We start from the raw sequence: 17,046 nt of genomic DNA, 5'->3' as shown, positions 1-17,046 counted from the left end.
ACTGCAACCCAGCAGACAGCAGGCACCACACATCTCCTGATGGGAGTGATTCAGCTTGGATGGAGTTAGAAACACATTCTGCCCTCTGGTAAAAAAGAAACTGGTGGAGACAGAGTTAATATTAAATGGAAAGCCAAGGAGGAAATAAAATGCTTTGATGAAAGATATATGGGTCATCTGATGTAAGCCCTGGAACTCAGTTTGCGCCATGAAAGACCTGAATCAAAAATGGTATTTTATGCTAACTGCTTTCCCCTTGACCTCTGAATGTTTAACTGCAGTTACTACACAGAACTGTTATCAAAACAAGACTGCTCCCAGCCAAGCTTCATAAACATGAAGTTTATTTCCCCCTCTGTGGAACTCTATCAGTGAGAATTTGGTCCTAATTCCTCACAATTCCTTTATATATAAATGCTTTGGTATTGATTTTGAAAAATTCATTCTCCCTACAACTTATTCCAGCAAATACATTGCTTCGTGGCTAACAGTACCCATAATTCATTGCTATAGCATGGACAGGGTTCAGATACTTGTACTTTTATAGCACCAAACTGCTCGGATTATATTTTTTCCTTGAAAAATACCTTCCAAACCTTGTTTACCCTATGTTTTCCACCATCACTACCAGCAAAACTCCTGAAATGGTGAATTACAATCTCAGCCCTGCAATTAGAGCAATTGCAGGGAAAAAAACCAAAACTAACGAATCAGTACTTGGATGCTGGAAAACAGGATCCCTTTGTAAAATAAAGCGACTAATAGCTGAAGAAAGCTGAACTCCCCCTGGCGTCAAAGAGGGCAAAGAAGTTACTCAAGGCTCTGGTACACAGCTCATCTATGAATCCTGCATCACTGACTCATCAGCACTAGCAGGCACAGACTGCGATTTTCTGCTACAACTAAATCAGTAACAGATCATTCTTACTCAGGTATCTAAATCTGTAAAGAAATGTGGCCACAAGTGTGACTAAAACAAACTGTATTCCCAGTTCCCAAGACAGACTGCAACTAGCTACATCCAAAACATACAGCTGAAATATACAGTTCCTCTATACTGAGTTTTTCCATCTCTCTCAGATGGAAATACAGATTAATACAGATTAGACTACATCTTGCCAAGTCAACACCTGGTGGTAAAGCTGAAGACAGGGGCAGAGGGTACCGATGCTGAGACTCTGCAATGATTTGATTGAATGGTCTGACCTTGACCAGGGCAGTATCTGGTCCTCAGCTGACACGGGTTTAACATCCACAGGGCTCAGATGGAAGGAAGAGCCTGAAGAAAACATCTGTGGCAACGGAGAGCAGCGGTCGCAGTTTCACAGCAATCCCCCTTTACCAGGATGATATTCAGCATTGCTGAACTTTAGTCTTAAACCCAGTGCTAAAGGCCAGCAACTTGCTGAAACCCTTTCCTTCCATGCTCTCAACACTGGCCATAGCTGCACCACCACACGCAACACAGATTCAAGATAGCTTCAAAGTTGGTGACCAGCCTGGTCTCTGGGCATGTTGTAATATTGGACACATACATTCAAGGGTACCTAAAGCATCTCTATCACTACTTGAAATGAAGAATATATTTTGCAAGCAAATCCCCAGCGTAGCTGAGGCCAAAGCAGCCTCCTGCCTGCCTGCGCGACCCGGTGCTCCCCTCGCACAGAGCTTGCCGCAGCCCTTCTTCCCTACCTCAGGCAGGGAACAGAGCAGTAATAAATATTTGGAAAACCACATTAAATTCCTGAGATGCAATTTGTCTCCCAACTTCACTGAAAGCTTCAGGGGCACCAATAAAAACCTGGGCGGGTAATGATACACTGTAATTTGTATTTTGAACAGATATTCCCTGAGCAACAGCAAATTTATGCAATCTCCTCCTAGGCTAGAGCTTGAGCAACTCTGCTTTACAAACAAGAGTAGTATCCAGCAAAGTAGTAACCACCCAGGTCCAGAGAGTTCCTGCTTGGTGATTCATAAAGCAATTGCATCTATCTTAAAGAGGATTTATAGACTGTTTACTTTTTTAACTTTTATTGTCTTTGGTAATTAACGCACGTTAAATGCAGGCATGACCACTTACTTTGGGGACAAAAGAACTGAAAGTCAACAATTTGCTACGGATGAAAAATAATTTAACTCAACATGGGAACACTTTCACACGCTCAAAAGGTACAAGCTATAACAGTTTAACTGATTTCCATTGCTGGAATTTAGTCAGTCATCAGGAATTCTAGGCAACTTCTGATTATAGAAGATTATCGTTATTTCAAGCTCACAGTTACATTTTGTTGAAAGGTTATTTGCTACACAACCACAATATCCTGCTTGTTTTTTTTGTCTTGGTGTTACATTTCAAGGGCTACTTGCACTACGCATTTTGTGGTTTTCTGCACGATATACCGATACGATACACTAATTTCCAATTAGGATGCTGATGTTCCAGACCAATATGACTCAGGCCTTATTTAGTCTAGCCAAGCAGTCTGGTTGCCTTTCCAGCAATTAATTAAACCCTAACCTTATACTAAGCAATACCCCCAACAAAAATCTGTGGAAAGAAAAAAAAACAACTGCAAGTCCTCTTTCTCAGAATGGATCCACACAGCACTAGACAGAACCAGCCTGGAAACTGTTTGATTATTAAGCCAAGCTGGCCAATAAAAATTCCATTTAGCAACTTTATATGGACATCCTAAATAGCACATAGATAAAGGCAAAGGAATGCTGACAGTCGAATGCAGCATGCAGGAGGAGGGGGAAGAAAAAAAAAAAGCAAGCATTTATCCTCCTAAACCAAAGCACATCCAGCAGGGTAGGAGGATCACCTTTGAAACAGCCAAATGCAACTATTCGGGGCATCAGGCACACACAGAGATTTTTCTGACAAAAAAGATTAATGAACCCACAGGGTAAACAGGCAAGAGTGACAGAGCTGGCATTTGAACTTGCATGCTTGATTGCCCACACCTTTTTAGGCAGACAAAAGCAAAAATAAAACTTAGCATAAGACTTGCTGAAGTGTCCCCTGTGCAGACATTCTGCAGGACAGGGAGCAAGGGCAGTGTCCTCCCTCCCCAGGCCACAAATGGCAGTGCATATTCTGCAGTTGCTTACTGCAGCCTCATTTGACAAGATGCTGTAGATGTTGTTTATCCAGTGGATATTATGAATTCACCAGCCAGTAGGCCACCCTGAAAGCTCCCGCTATGCTAGGAACATGGAAATCCTGCAAAGGAGGACCAACTGTGGGCCAGGAAATGTAGAAGGAACACAAGAATCATCCTGACACAGTAGCCCATCTTGCCCCACACCTCATCTTCAACACAGCACACAGTTATAAGTGCCCAGGGATGGAGCAGGGTGCATACAGCCCACCCTTTCCTGGCCATAACTTCCCAGTTTCTGGTATTCAGTGTCCAGATCATATCCGTATCAAGCTGCCCAGTCATGACCAATGCTCACAAACTCCTCTTTTGTACAACCTCCTTCTGAACTTGCTTATACTGTGGCAATAAGAACCACAATTTACACATGCCTTGCTTTAGTATTCACAGTCTTGCCCTTCACCTGCCTCCTGACTGTTTCCCTTTGCAGCAAAGCTACCTTAGCTCCACTGTGTTTCAGTACACATCTGAGGATACTTGCCCTACTTGCCACTACCACGAGTGTGGCAAGACTACAGGAACACAGCAGACCAATTCAACTACTAATTCTACTACCACACCATAGAGCTACACTGTCATCATGTCTCTTCCTATGTTTTTCCTCCTTTTACAATCTGCCCCCAACTCAAGGGGGTTTCTTTGTCCCCTCCTTTCTCTTTCCCTACCTCTTTCTTGTGGGAAAGCCAAACACATGCCTCAGAGCCAAGTTTGCTGGAGGAAAATTTCAGTGCTCATTTACTATATGAACGTTTGGCTGAGCCCTACTCTTCCCAGACTTTTGAAGATGGTCTGTTTTACAGTGGTGACACTTCATAGCTAACAGGCACTAACAGAAACACTCCTCGTTTACAGTGGTTTCCACTCAAAAGAGAGGGATGTACATTTAATTCCACCAAGACTACAGTCTAACTTTGAATCAAGAACACAAAACCAGCCAGCAGACACAGAAACACTCCCAGTTGCTAAGTTCACTGTGTGCACTTCGGCTTCTCTTGCATAGACCTCATCCACTTTGTTGGACCCTACCTTATCTAAGCCATGGTATAAACTTTGATTTTTAATACAAATTAATCCTAGAAGAAATTATTGACTTCTGATGCAAAGCTGAAAAAATATCTGCCCTGTGAAAATAATTTCTTCCTGTATTTCCACTTCTCTAGCATGTACTTGAAACACCCAGGGCTATCTTAGTCACATCTGTCCAGCTCAGAAAACCTCAGCCCCCTCTGTGTAAGTAAAAAATACAGGCTTTTTCTGGTTTCAACCTGTTCTAAGTCAATTTGGACAACAGGTTTTATAGCTCTGTAAGAGTAGCTTTGCGTGTAATATTTACTTGAGTTTCAGATAACTAAGAAGAATGGTCCCAGGTGAGGGTGCTGAAGAGGGATGCAGAAGAGCCGAGTACAACTCCTGACCCCACCCAACAGCTCCCTCAGATGCCCTCAGGTCAGTTGCTTCCTTCACCACGTTTCCGCAGTGAGAAACTGGGAGAAAGCAAGTCCCACTCCCACACCTGGCTACTCAGTGCCTACCGCAGAGCAGGGGAGAAGATCTGATTGACAACCGCCCATCAAAGCAGACCGTACCTTTGACACAGGTCACAAATGTGGCACCAAGCTAGGACAAGAGGAATCTCACTGCTCAAGCAGTTGCTGTCTAGTTTCAAGAACACATAATAAATGCTTGGTAGGAAGCAAAGGGAAAAAAAGGCTTTTTTTTCCCAGCCTCTTTAGAAAGAAGGTATCATACATTACACCTATAAAAACAGCTAATCATGTCAAACCTACAGTGCTTCCCAAGCTTCTTATTGCTACCTAAAATGTGATCTTTTAGGACACTGCAAGTTAGAGAAAGCTAATTGAAAAATTTCCACATCCTCTCAGATTGATAGGCACATTGACACAGACAGTAAATGCTGTAAAAACACAGGCAAAAAAAATCACTATTATAATTACAAGAATCTCAAAGTACCTATGGATAATGGAGGAAAGTAAAAAAGTGACATGGAATATAAGGAAAAAATCGTACAGATATTCCTTTACTTCTCACTACACTCAGAGGAACTTCTGAGCAGTTCCTTCCTTCACAGATATTGAAGATTTATGGAAGTGGGAGAACAAAATGCAGTCTAGGGGCTTCCAGTAGGAGTTGTGCACAGGCTACAATCCAGCAAGTTCACAATCCCATTTGAATTTCACCCAGATGTTAGCAACAGAAGAAAGGATTACAGAAAGAATAGAAAACAGCCTCTTGGTTAAAAGACAACTGAGATTCTAGCTTCCTAGGGACAACAGAAGTCAGATGCTCTACTTATGCAGAGGTGCCCTGTCATCTGAAGCAAGATTCATAGTGAGCTTAGGGATGGTGTGGTTTGGAGACAGGGTTGTTTATCCTGGGCTGCCAAGTGAAGACAGAGCTGCCAAACATATGGGGAAATTGCTGCTAGCACAATTAATGGCTTCAGCTGAGACACCAAAACCTTCTCAGAGCTGTAGACAAATTCCTTCTCCAAAGATGAAGAGGTGCACCACAAGAACCAAAAATACCAAGTAGCCAGTCTCAGAAATGGGAAAGACAAACCAGCTTTGTTAGCCATTTTTTAAGCCATCCAAACCCAGGAACAGAGTGGAAAGGGGTCAAGGAGCAGCATGGCACCCCACAATAATTGGGGATCAAGGATGCATAGGTGGGCAGCCACCAGGGAGCACCTGATATTCAGAGTCTCAACTACACAAAGTCATTGTGCTTGTGATCTCAGGCAAGGGTGGAGCGCATGTTCACACAGGAGAGGCCACCAGCAGCAGAGCTCCTTGAAATACCCAGGGCCTGGTCAGTAATGGCAGTGATTGTTAGGAAAAGAGGCAGTTCTTAGCATGGGACAAAGCAAAAATATCCCCACAAACAGAGCTATAATTAAATCAGAAGCACACCCAGGCAGAGCTGGTCACTCAGCCTTCTCTACACTTCATTTAGGCAAATAAAGAATTGTTCCAGGAAAACTACAAACATTCAGACAGTTGTGACCCCAAAAAAACTCAATTACGTATGAGTTAACGTCAATACAAAACAGCTTTTTTCATTCACTGTAAATCTCAGTGTTTAAAACTGGGTTCTCTGGCTGTAGAAGATTAGACAACCAAATTTTAACTTTAGACTTTTTAAGGGAGGCAAAGGTTCTCTTTTGCCTTCTGTTGCAAACAATTTCATCTCCTACCCAAGCAATTAGCAATCAGCTTCAAGATGTCCTCTTCAGCTGCTCATTGCCCAGTGCTTTCTGCACCTTCCTTTGGAGGAGAAACCATGGCATGTCTGCAGTGAGCTGAGGCAGGACAACACTCAGCAAATTTTAAACACAGCACAGTTTAAAGTGTACCAGTTTATGCACATGTGTCTTGAACCTGGATACATGCCTTTGCACCAGAGGGATGAAATTTGCAGCTTTCATTTAGGTGTGACCCAGACTCAAACTAAGTCCATCCTTAGCTTCACGAGGCATCTGTTGCTTATGCACCTCTACAGCAATGCTCCCAATATCATCACAGGTCTTCTCAGATGTTAGTGGTTTTCTCTCACGGTTTCGGTTTTTGGCTTGTTTGTTTTCTGAACTGTCTAGGACTGGCAATAAAGATGACTCCTGGAAGACTCTGTAAAGCAGAGATGGCCAGCCTTCCTAACCCTAACCAGCTGTATACTAAAACCCTCACATGGCCAAGAACCACAAGTCACATACCACAGATCTGGAGAGCTGAACAGAGCCCAGGAAAACTTTACAGGCAGGTGACGGCCAGTTACTCTGAAGTACCACTGAGGGACAGGGCTGGTTTTGTCACACAGCCTGCCCTCAGTGACCCCCTGCCATCAACCTTAACCACCCTCTATTTGGAGTAATTTAGATCTGAGGCTCTGAGCCAACGCAATGCTGGTCATGAAACAAAATCATGACTTGAATAGCTCACAGTCCACATGTGGTTCTGGCAATACAAGCTGATTCCCTTGGGCAATGACTTTCAGGTTTTTGTGTTTTTTGGCTTTTTGTTTTGTTTTTTAAAGGAATGATTTTATTTCCTCACATTTATTAGCATTCAGATCTACTGTACAGTGCTTGTTTCCTCCACATTCCTCCCGGTGCAATTTCCGGAACCACCTTCATTGCTCCCATTTCTGTCCATGTTTGAAACTAGTTTCAACCAGCCATGGTCAAACCACACCCCATATGACTGCAGACCATGGGATATGCAACTGCATCAAGCCCTCTTGCTAAAGCAGCGGTTTGTAATATGGTTGCTGGTTGATTGTTTGTCTGAAAATCTCTATCCACAAGAGACACTGAAATAGTGCTAGAAGGCGGGCTAGTTCCAAAAATGTTAGGCGATGTTTGTGCTGCAGACTTCTGGACAGTGTAGCTTTGTTGACAGATGCAATCCCTCACCAAAGGAGCGATGCCAGCAGCAGCTCCTAACGTGAGGACACAGCACCTTTACCAGTTTCATGGACTGAAGGTGGAGTGGTGTTAAGACACCATACTAATAAGTCTATACTTTGTCCCATCGGATGAGTAATCCTCCTGAGGTCCACTAAAGATCTCTTAATGTAGAAACTGCCCTAAGGATTAGCAAACTAAGATGATGTTCAATTTGGGCTAAGAGGGCTCTGGCTCCAGTTTCCCAAGGAATGTGGGAAGGCAGGGGGGGGGAAGAGATTGGGAAGGACAAGTGTAATGAGTCAGTCTTTGGAAACCAAGCTAAGGATTTGACTCTAGTTACTTCATTTACAGGCTGGTTCTAGAGCTGCAGCCAGTGAGCGCTCAATGTTTCAAACTGGAGCAGACAAGCTTGGGAGCCTGCCACTGCTGAACGTCCCCAAGTCAACTTAACACAACAGCTAAGCTCACTCACTCCCCTATGTTCCCCTGCCCTTGCTTAAAACACTGGTCTCCAGCTCAGGAGTCTTCTCAGCTTCCTCCTTCACGCTTGTGGAGAGCCCAGGCCAAAGACCTTTTCCTCCTCAATGCCACTGACCATCTCTCTATGTCTATCCAGCAAGAAGCAAGGCTCATGAGAAGTCACTATGCTCCACAAGGCTGGAGCCCTCTCCCATCCCTCTCCCATTTGTACACAAACACAGCCACTGGACAGCCCTTCTTCCTAGTCCATGTGAAACCCTTTCAGATCTCACCTGAATCCCTCCACCAGTTCCTCTTCTATCTCTGCTATGCAACTTAGCCTTCAATTTGCTACCCAGTTCTTCCAGCTTTCCCCACTCCATAGCTCTGCCACACCTGACCTTTCTTCTATCCAGTTCCGCAGATGGACCACCTCCTGAACTGGTCCACTCATTGAACCACCACTGAACCAGTCACATGTGGAGTGTTTCAGGGCAGGGAGTAGAGCTGCATCATGGTGACAAAAGGTCAGTTACTGAGTGGTGAAGAGCTCAAGTCAGAAAGGAACATTTGGACATGCAAGTGGCAAGTCACCCAGCAAGCAGAAAACCCTAAACCCCTCACGATTTGGGTAAGTAACCACACTGGATGTGAATTGCTTTGTGGAGCTGGGACAGCCACCGTGTCTTTGTATCTGCCTTACTAGGAGCCAGCTATGACTGAAGATCTCACCAGCACAGCCAGGGTAGAGGGACATCCATTAATGCAGTTACCCATTTGCTAAAGTAATCCATCACAAAACTCAAGCATACAAGGAAGAAGGGAAGTTTTGTGTAATAGTATTTGGCCAGACCATGATAAGCACAGAAAGAGGGTAAGGTACAAGAGGTGTCCCTTTGCTTACAGTCAGCATAAGGTGATAAGGCGTAGGGAATGGTCTAAATTGCTTCATAAGATGGCTATGGCACTGCAGCTGTGTCAGTGCTCTGGAGTCAGTCAGCTCTTCTGCCATGCTGGGAGTATTGGCTCCAGAGGCCTGGGCTGACTCAAGGTCCCCTTCACATACCTCCTCAAGCTCATATAACATAATTCTATTAATGGGATTAATTTTCTGTCAGAGCCTTTAATTTGCACTTAGCTCTAGCTCAGGCAGGACAACTGAGATCAGTGTGGGACTCCCTGGCTTGTGTTGAGCAGGTCAAAGTGAAGAGTTGCAGCACCCTCCTCTGGTTTTGGAGAAGGGATGGGAAAATACCTACACAACAGGTACCTGCTGGGAAACTATATAGCTCGAGAAAAGCGGTTCCCGCAGAGAAGTGTTGCTGAAAGGAGAAGAAAATTTGACTCAAGCCTTTAATTTCTGCTTTTCAGACACACTTCCTATTTTTTATTCCAGAAGGTCAACGCATGAGGAACATGCTTTTGACACAGATGTCATGAAAAAGACCAAATACCCTTTTATGTGGTAGTTCCCAAACAGAAACCTCTAAGTGAAATGGGAGGTTACCTGCCACTTCAAATTGATTCTTTGTCCTGGAATTGCAAGACAAATCTTCACCTCGTTTTAACCTCAGGCAATGTCCTCACTAATATCCCACCAACAGAAATTAGACTTCCCAGCTCTGACCACAGCTGGTTGAAAGGTGTGTCCAGCATCCTCTTCTTCCCATATCCGTAGTTTCCTCCAATGAACACACAAGCTTCTCACAGCAGCTCATATCCACATGGGAGCAGACTCCAGTCCCTTTTTCCTAACTAGCACAGGCAAGGGATTTTGGTCTAAGGGACTTAGTATCAAGGCAGACTACATGTCAGATGACTTTACAGTCAAGGCCTGCCCTTGCTACTGGAAAGGGTCAATGCTGGGAGCAAGATCACAGCCAATGGTGTGGACTCTGAAGCAACCTGCTGGAGTGGACCAGAATGGCTTTTAAAGTAGGTACATTGCAAGATCAAGAAAAAAAAATCCATCTACAGAGAGCCTTGAATTTCAAGAGGTTTTTCAAGAAACCCAGAGCATCTCAGTGTAAGAAGGAAAACAAATTGCTTGGGAGCTTAAATAAATGAGGTGAGGATGCTCCTGGGAAGGTGGCAGGCAGATGCGAAGCTCCTGCCCAGAGGAACAGAAAGCAGTGAGCCATTCAACTGTCAGGAGATGCACCACCTTTTACCACTAATCACCCCAAAGACCCTCTAGGAAAAGGTGCCGTTTCCATTCATTGTGGCAAGCCAACAGCACTAAGGCGTGCCCACTTCTTCCCCCAGGCCCTTCCCAACTCTGCTCCACTGCACAGCTTGTGCCAGCCTCATCCCTGCTTTGCTCCTCCAGGCCTGTCCAGCCTCATGCCCTCCAGGGTGTATTCTGCAAGGACACATCCCACCTCCCCCCTTGAGGGATAAAAGACAGATGCAGAAGATATACAAGAACTGGTGGTCTGCCAAGGAAACAGGTCAGTACTGTGTCAAGATGGAGCAGGAGAAAACTCCTTGCGATAGTAAGCAGGAGAAAGCATAATACAATGTGGTCTATCTGCAAAGGCAGCAACAGTCTTACTTTATAGAGGAAAACCTAGACTGCTCTAGTCACACAGTTTTAAAACTCATGGTATTGTGTAGAGAGTTGTCTAACTTTTGCCCCACCAAGGTAAAAAAAGCAGGTACTGCCTCATGTATGCTAAAATATGTGGCCATCAACTGCTTTTCACAACAAAATCTTTTACTCTGAAACAGGAAAGAATTTAGTGTTTCACAGGAAGATTCATCTCCATCTCACCCTTGATATGCCCCGTATCACCTCCTGGGGTCTACTGTATTTGGATGATAAACTGGGAAGACAGTCACAAGTCTCAAGAATCTTTTGATCTGTGAGACAGCCAGCTTATGTGACACAAAACATCTGGCTCCTCAGATAGAGCCTGCAGCACTTGGCTGATCTTCCTAGGGGGGCTCCATGGGTCTACCAGGTAGCAACACAGATCCCGCAGCCAGATGCACCTGAGGTCAGAGCTCTGCTTTGTACAGACATTGAGAGAAACATAGCCAGAGCAGCTCAGTGCACAAAGCTTGAGGAGCTGGGGCAGTGTCCTGAAGCAGGAGAGGATCTCAGTAACATAGGGCAGTCAGCCTTCAGCTTGTTGCTGGGCTAATGCCTTTGTTTACAACCTGGCAGAAAATAAGTGTAATAAGTTTTAGGATAATCTGTGCCTGGAGAAGTCTGATCTCTCCAGGACCCACATGCAGGAGGCACTGCAAAGTGACAGCCAAACTCCAACCAGATGTGTATGCACAAATTCTGCCAAAGGGCAAAAAAAACCCCTAGAGAAATACACAGTGCTTGTTTGCCAGGAGTAAAAATTAGCCTACAAGGTCAGTCATAGAGGACCTTGCTGCACTGAACCCCAGCAACTTGTCAAGTTAGGGACTGAGCAGAGCCACATCACCCAGCCAGTGGGAATGATGTCACACTCTGCCCAGACCACCAAGGAGCCCTTGGATACTTGCTAACTCATCCTCTGGCAATGCCCTCCAGCAGCGCTTGGAGATTTGCAATGTTAAGAGCCCTCCCCAACCCAAAGTTTGCCAATCTGCTTAATTAATCTGGACTTTTAAGATGAAGGTAGGAGGCTGCAGTTTAAACTGTCTGAGATCAAGCCAGAACCTGGCCATGGGAAACTGTGCATACTATAATGCCGCTTTAAGTCAACAGTTAAATCAATGGCACTTCATTATTTTATATCAGTTGACAATCTGGTATATAAATGTGAAAAATTAAGTATTCCTCCTTTCCTCCATCCCCCTCCCCATCTCTTTCCCTCTTTTTTCCCCATCCCACTGCCCTCCCAGTAAGGCACAAGTATGGGATTCAATCTCCCTCTCATGAATTGTTCCCAGGAAATATGCCCTCCTTCAGTGTAGTACAAACCCTACCTTGGTTGAGGTAGGTCAGAGTTTCTTCATGCAGTTTCACAGCAGGTGACGTGGCTGTGCAGAGGACGTACTGAAAGGGAGGCAGTTTGGCATCATTCTCAGGAGACAGCTGTGGTTCTTCCTGCTTGAAGATCGGCAGCGCAAGGACATCTCTGCAACATACAATTCACATGCATTTAGTTACAAAGACTTCACGGAATGTTCTCACCTCAATCTGCATTTGATTCTCATGCTCTGAGATAATGGAGATAACTTAATGCTTCTCCAGAGACTATGACAGCTAAAAAAGAAAGAAATTTGGCCAGTATAATGTAACAAGGCAACTTCTGCCTCTAGGATGTCAGCACTAGACACAGAAGAACACAGCATTAGCAAAACAGAATATTTCTGAGAATTAATTTATGTTTAAAACATAAATCAGATTTAATTTTCAGTTAAGCAGTCTTCCTGATGAGGAAAAAATTATCAAAAATAGATTCTTCATCCTTGTGGAATACATTTGTTTAAGAGTTCTTGGGTTCTCAGACAAAAGCCTTTCAGAAAAAAGCGAGAAAGGGCACTTTATTTTGACAGCTGAATGCCAGAATGTCTACAAGTAGCAGCCAAGGGTGAGGAGCAGATGCAGCTCTGGTGTAAAAAGGAGACATTCAGGTAAATGATGGCATGAACTGCTGGATTAATTGACTCATAACATCTCCTTGCACTCTAATAAACCTGGTCCCAAGGAATTGCATAGCTCTTAAGAGAGCATGGGGCTCCCTTCATGAATGCACACACAGGTGCTCAGGAGCAGCTTCACTAGGACCTGTGCACAGTCCCAGTTCTGGCTCCTTTACAAGATGTTCATGCTGACCTGCCTGCTGATTTGCAGTCAAACTGATCCCAACCCACACTAATCCCCAAGCAGAACAGGTATTAACAAGGCTGAGAGCACAACAGAATGATTAGTACAAAATGAGATGTCAGGAATAAGCATCCTTACCTTAGTATGTCTGATACTGAAGAAGCACATTAGCCTTTCCCATGTTGCTAACATTTCTGATCAGTGTGTCCACCTACTTAAGGCACTAATATCCTTCCAAATTAGGGGATTATGTTGAACACAGAGATGGTTCAGAATAAGAAGTGATTATTTTTTTTCTCCTCCATTTCCTCCAGATGTGTGAAGACTTGAGATTCCCATTACAGAGGCTGCAGTTCTGCTCCTTTCAGTAATCCCATACGCAAAAAGCCTTAAGAAAAACTGTTCAGGAACATGCCAGCGTGTACAGGCATGCTCCCTATGGAAAGACCATTAAGAATTTTTTCCTTGCCTGTTCAGTTAATGATCCACCCTGCATTCATTCATAGCACCCACAACCTTGAAGGCTACCCAGGTCATCAGTAAAACAGTGCACCAGTTTATAGCAAACTGCTGAAGTACCTGGTTCAAACACAGGTGCTCCTATTTATGGCAAAATAAAGCCAGAGAGCAAACTGTGCCATTTCAGATATAGACAGGAGAAAAGAAACACCCATCTCTATTTCCATTCTCTCTTCCAATCCCTCCATATTATCACCAACTCAAAGGCATCCCCATTTGCCTACTGGCATTACTGACATAATCACTGCTCTTGCCTAACTGCAGCCATAGAGAGGATTTCTCTTTTTTCCCTTAGTGATGATGATTTACTACAGTACTGAAGTGACATAAATGCCTGCAGTAGATTTCTGAAATAGATAGCATTGCTCCACACACACACGCAGGATCTGATACTGCTCCGCAGAGTCATCTCACTCACCCCGGATGCCAACATTTGCTGTTAATGCACTCGCCTGCACAATGCTATTGGAATGCATGTTGCTTTACAGATGAGAACAGATCAAAAACTCTGAAGCCTGAAAGCTTCTGCAGTTCTGCAAAAAACAGCGCACAAAATCTGGCCCAGGTTTAACAGTTATGGGTAAGGAATTTGTACACCTATCCAGCTGAAACAGTTGAGAAATTTAGGCAAGGGGAACTCAAAATGCAAATATCGTATATCATATCAGGCTCTTAACACCCCTACACTTGCTGGAACAGCTGTGATCACTGAAGACTGGAAGCATGGAGGAATCCATGATTTGGCTTCTGGAAAGCTTTGCCATATTGAAGCACTGATGAAGCCACACAATTTAATCAAATTTTTATTCCTATAGCATTTGAACTAATGGGCAGTGGTATCTGTGGCTTTGGATGAAGCTCTTCTAGAATATTTCACCTTATTAAAAGTCTTTGGAACTTAGAAGGTTGTGAACAACAGATCAAGGCTTAAAAGAATTTCTAAGCTATAGATATATAAGACATCACAATATTTGTTCAGCTCTCTTCACTCAAGAGATGCAAATCAAGTCTTGGGAAAAGCAGGCTTTCACAACAGTTCCCATCCTTTAAAAAAAGGTGGAAACCCTTAAAACTCTCACAAGTTTCAGCTTTATGCTAAAGCTTTACAGTTCTGGTCTTAACCAAGGGTTAGTCCACTTACCTGGGAAGGAAGAAAGTTATTTGAGACAGTTCAGCCATCTGGCAGAACAGAGAATGAAATACATACCGGGTTTCCATAAAAATGAATGAAGATTTACAAGGATTTTTCTGTAGTATTGTCTTGCTATAACTACAAATACTACTGAGGTACAGCAGAATGTACACAGATGTCTCAGATATGCACAAAGCCTTTGATGTCTGCAAAGTATAACTGATACAAACTATTCCTACAGCTACTTCAAGGATTGTGCTATTTCAGCTTCCTCAACAAGGTCGCTACATGCGGGTATGGAGAGCATTCAGGAAGGCACAGCTCAACAGAAGAATGCCCCTCTAGAAATGCATGTCTTGACCCATTCCCACTGAGAGTCTATCAGCCAGAATTAGAGGTCTCTACAAAAAACAAGGGTTTTATTCAACTGACCTTCCCTGAAACACCTGAGGCCATTCCTGCCATAAAACTAGTTTTAGGGCTTTTAGTCCCAGATTAAAAACACCACTGTCACAGTGGCAGATATTCACTAAAGCTGAAGTTTTTTCCTAAAAACATTGACAGGTTACCTTCATACTAGCAGCCTTCCTGCCAAATCAGGTATCTTTCATCCCCTCATCTAGCATTCAAGTCAGGAGAAATAGTCTAATGTGTTTTCTGGCCAATTCCAAGGAATTTGAATTGTGGGCTCAAGCTGATCCAGAGTTGACGATCGTGTAGCACTCTGATGCTACAAATCCATGGTGTTAGTGAAGCAACCCGAGCACTGTAAATGCTCTCTAACGCAGAGTCTGTATGCACAAGTACAAATGCTGAGGCTCATCTGCTACTACCATTGTCACAGTCATCAACTAATCAGGTTCGCAAGCACAGATCAAGAGAGAACAAGACTTTTGCTACACACACATTGTTAAAATAGACTTACTGGGATAGAGAAAGGAGGCGAAGCACCTTGTATGAAGAAAGAGGGAAGCTGCCAGAAAGCAAGAATCTCATGGTATTGTATCATTTGATAATGGGAAGTTATTATTCAGTCAAAAAAATTCCTTTGCAAATACACCGATAGGGAGAAGGAATCATTAAGATTGCATGTCTCCTTGAAAGGGAAGCATTATCTGTGTTTGAAGTGCTTCGCCAGACAAACTTGGTGTTCTCTCAACAGTGGTTATTTGGGGGGTACATTTTGAAAGCAAGGCTCTTGGGCCCCAGCCAGGTTCTCCACTGCTGCAACTGAGCAAAATCGCACTTCAGGGGAGCAGCAGCAATCGACACCAGCTGAGAGCTCAGCTTTACATATTCAGAAAAAAAAAATTCATAAGCACCCAGCAGAAAGGAAACTCCCAAAGTTGTCTGCTTTGTTGTCTTTTGGAGGGAGGAAATACGGGTTTGTGCTACACATGTTACAGACTATTGTTTAGCAGCCCTTGTGCTTAAATTAGGCACATTTAATTAAAAGCGACTGTGTGGAGGCAGGAAAAAGCTGGTTTAGACAAGTTCAAAAAGTGAAATTCTGAGCTTTTTACCCATCGTCCCAAAAAGAAGAGAAAGAAATCGCGTCCCGAGAAAACTGGATGCCCCCTTAGTTTGCCAACAGACGCTTTCCTGAGACTTTTGGCAGCGCTCCGCAACTGTCGCACCTTCTCCCTCTGAGCCGCGCTGCCTACGCCCCTGAGAAGAGGGAAGCCGGCAAAAGCCATAAAGCGAAGCTGCAGAGAGTTGTCTAACTAGGCGCTAAAAAGACAGGAAAACGAAAAAAGAAGCGCCCACGCTTCTCAGAGAGTTATTTTCCGGGCGCAGCGGGCTCCCCGAGGCCGCGGCCCCGGCGCGACCGGGCGATGCCGCGGCTCCGCTGCCCGCCGGGTACGGCCGCCGGGTACGGCCCGAGCAGCCCAGCGGGCGGGCGGCTTCGGGGATGGAGGGCAACCCCCCCGCCCATCACCGGGGCCGAGGGCGCCGGGCAGCCCCGGGGGGCTTCAGGCCGCCCGGGGCGGCTGGGGACTCACCGCAGGTAGCTGCCGGTCGAGTGCTGGTTGTAGTGCTCCGGCTGCGTGTGCCAAAACAGCATCTTGGGGGCGGCGGGCGGGGAGGGGGCCCGGCGCCGGCGCGGTCCCTGGGGCCGGGGGAGGCCGGGCGGCAGGAGGGGGCCAGCCGGGCTGCCCACCCCGAGGCGCCGGGCACGGCTGCGGCCAGCTGGAGCCGCGGCCCCGGCGGGTCCCGGCGCTTTTATGGCTCAGCCCCGGCGGCCGCGGGTTGGCCGGGACGGGGCGCCCGAGCCGGCCGAGCCCTCCCCCGCCCCGCCCCGGCCCGCCCCGCCCCGGCCGGTCCCGTCCCGTCCCGTCCCGTCCCGTCCCGCCGCCTCGCCCGGCCGCCCCGGGCAGGCAGGGCTCGGGGCAGCCCCGGGGGGGAGGGACGGGCCCCCCGGGGAAGGGCGGAGGCGGCGGGAGGTGGCCCCGCCGCGGGAACGGTGTTTGGCGGGGCCGTGGGGAGGGCAGGGGTGCGGGCGGCAGAGCGCGCCGTGGGCAGCGTGGGCAGCTTGCGCGCCCGGGCGGCAGCGCGGCTTCAGCGGGGCCCCGGG

The 17,046-nt window shown here is 45.7% G+C and overlaps 1 protein-coding gene across 2 annotated transcripts in view; it reads right to left on the bottom strand.

The window, feature by feature from the left end:
• Positions 1–16,676, bottom strand: part of TFCP2L1 (transcription factor CP2 like 1) — a 38,290-nt gene extending 21,614 nt beyond the window's left edge. For both annotated transcript variants that reach the window (XM_072874585.1, XM_072874586.1), the window contains exons 1-2: positions 16,475–16,676; positions 11,977–12,128 (exon numbers count right to left, since the gene is read on the bottom strand). In XM_072874585.1, the coding sequence (XP_072730686.1) occupies positions 11,977–12,128; positions 16,475–16,536 (214 nt within the window). In that variant the 5' untranslated portion in view covers positions 16,537–16,676. The remainder of the gene's footprint in view (positions 1–11,976; positions 12,129–16,474) is intronic.
• Between the last annotated feature and the right edge of the window lie 370 nt (positions 16,677–17,046).

This window comes from Ciconia boyciana, chromosome 10, assembly GCF_034638445.1.
Source record: "Ciconia boyciana chromosome 10, ASM3463844v1, whole genome shotgun sequence".
NCBI classification, from domain to species: Eukaryota; Metazoa; Chordata; class Aves; order Ciconiiformes; family Ciconiidae; genus Ciconia; species Ciconia boyciana.
Note: the sequence above shows the minus strand (reverse complement) of the source record. Positions and strands in the feature narration are given on the sequence as shown.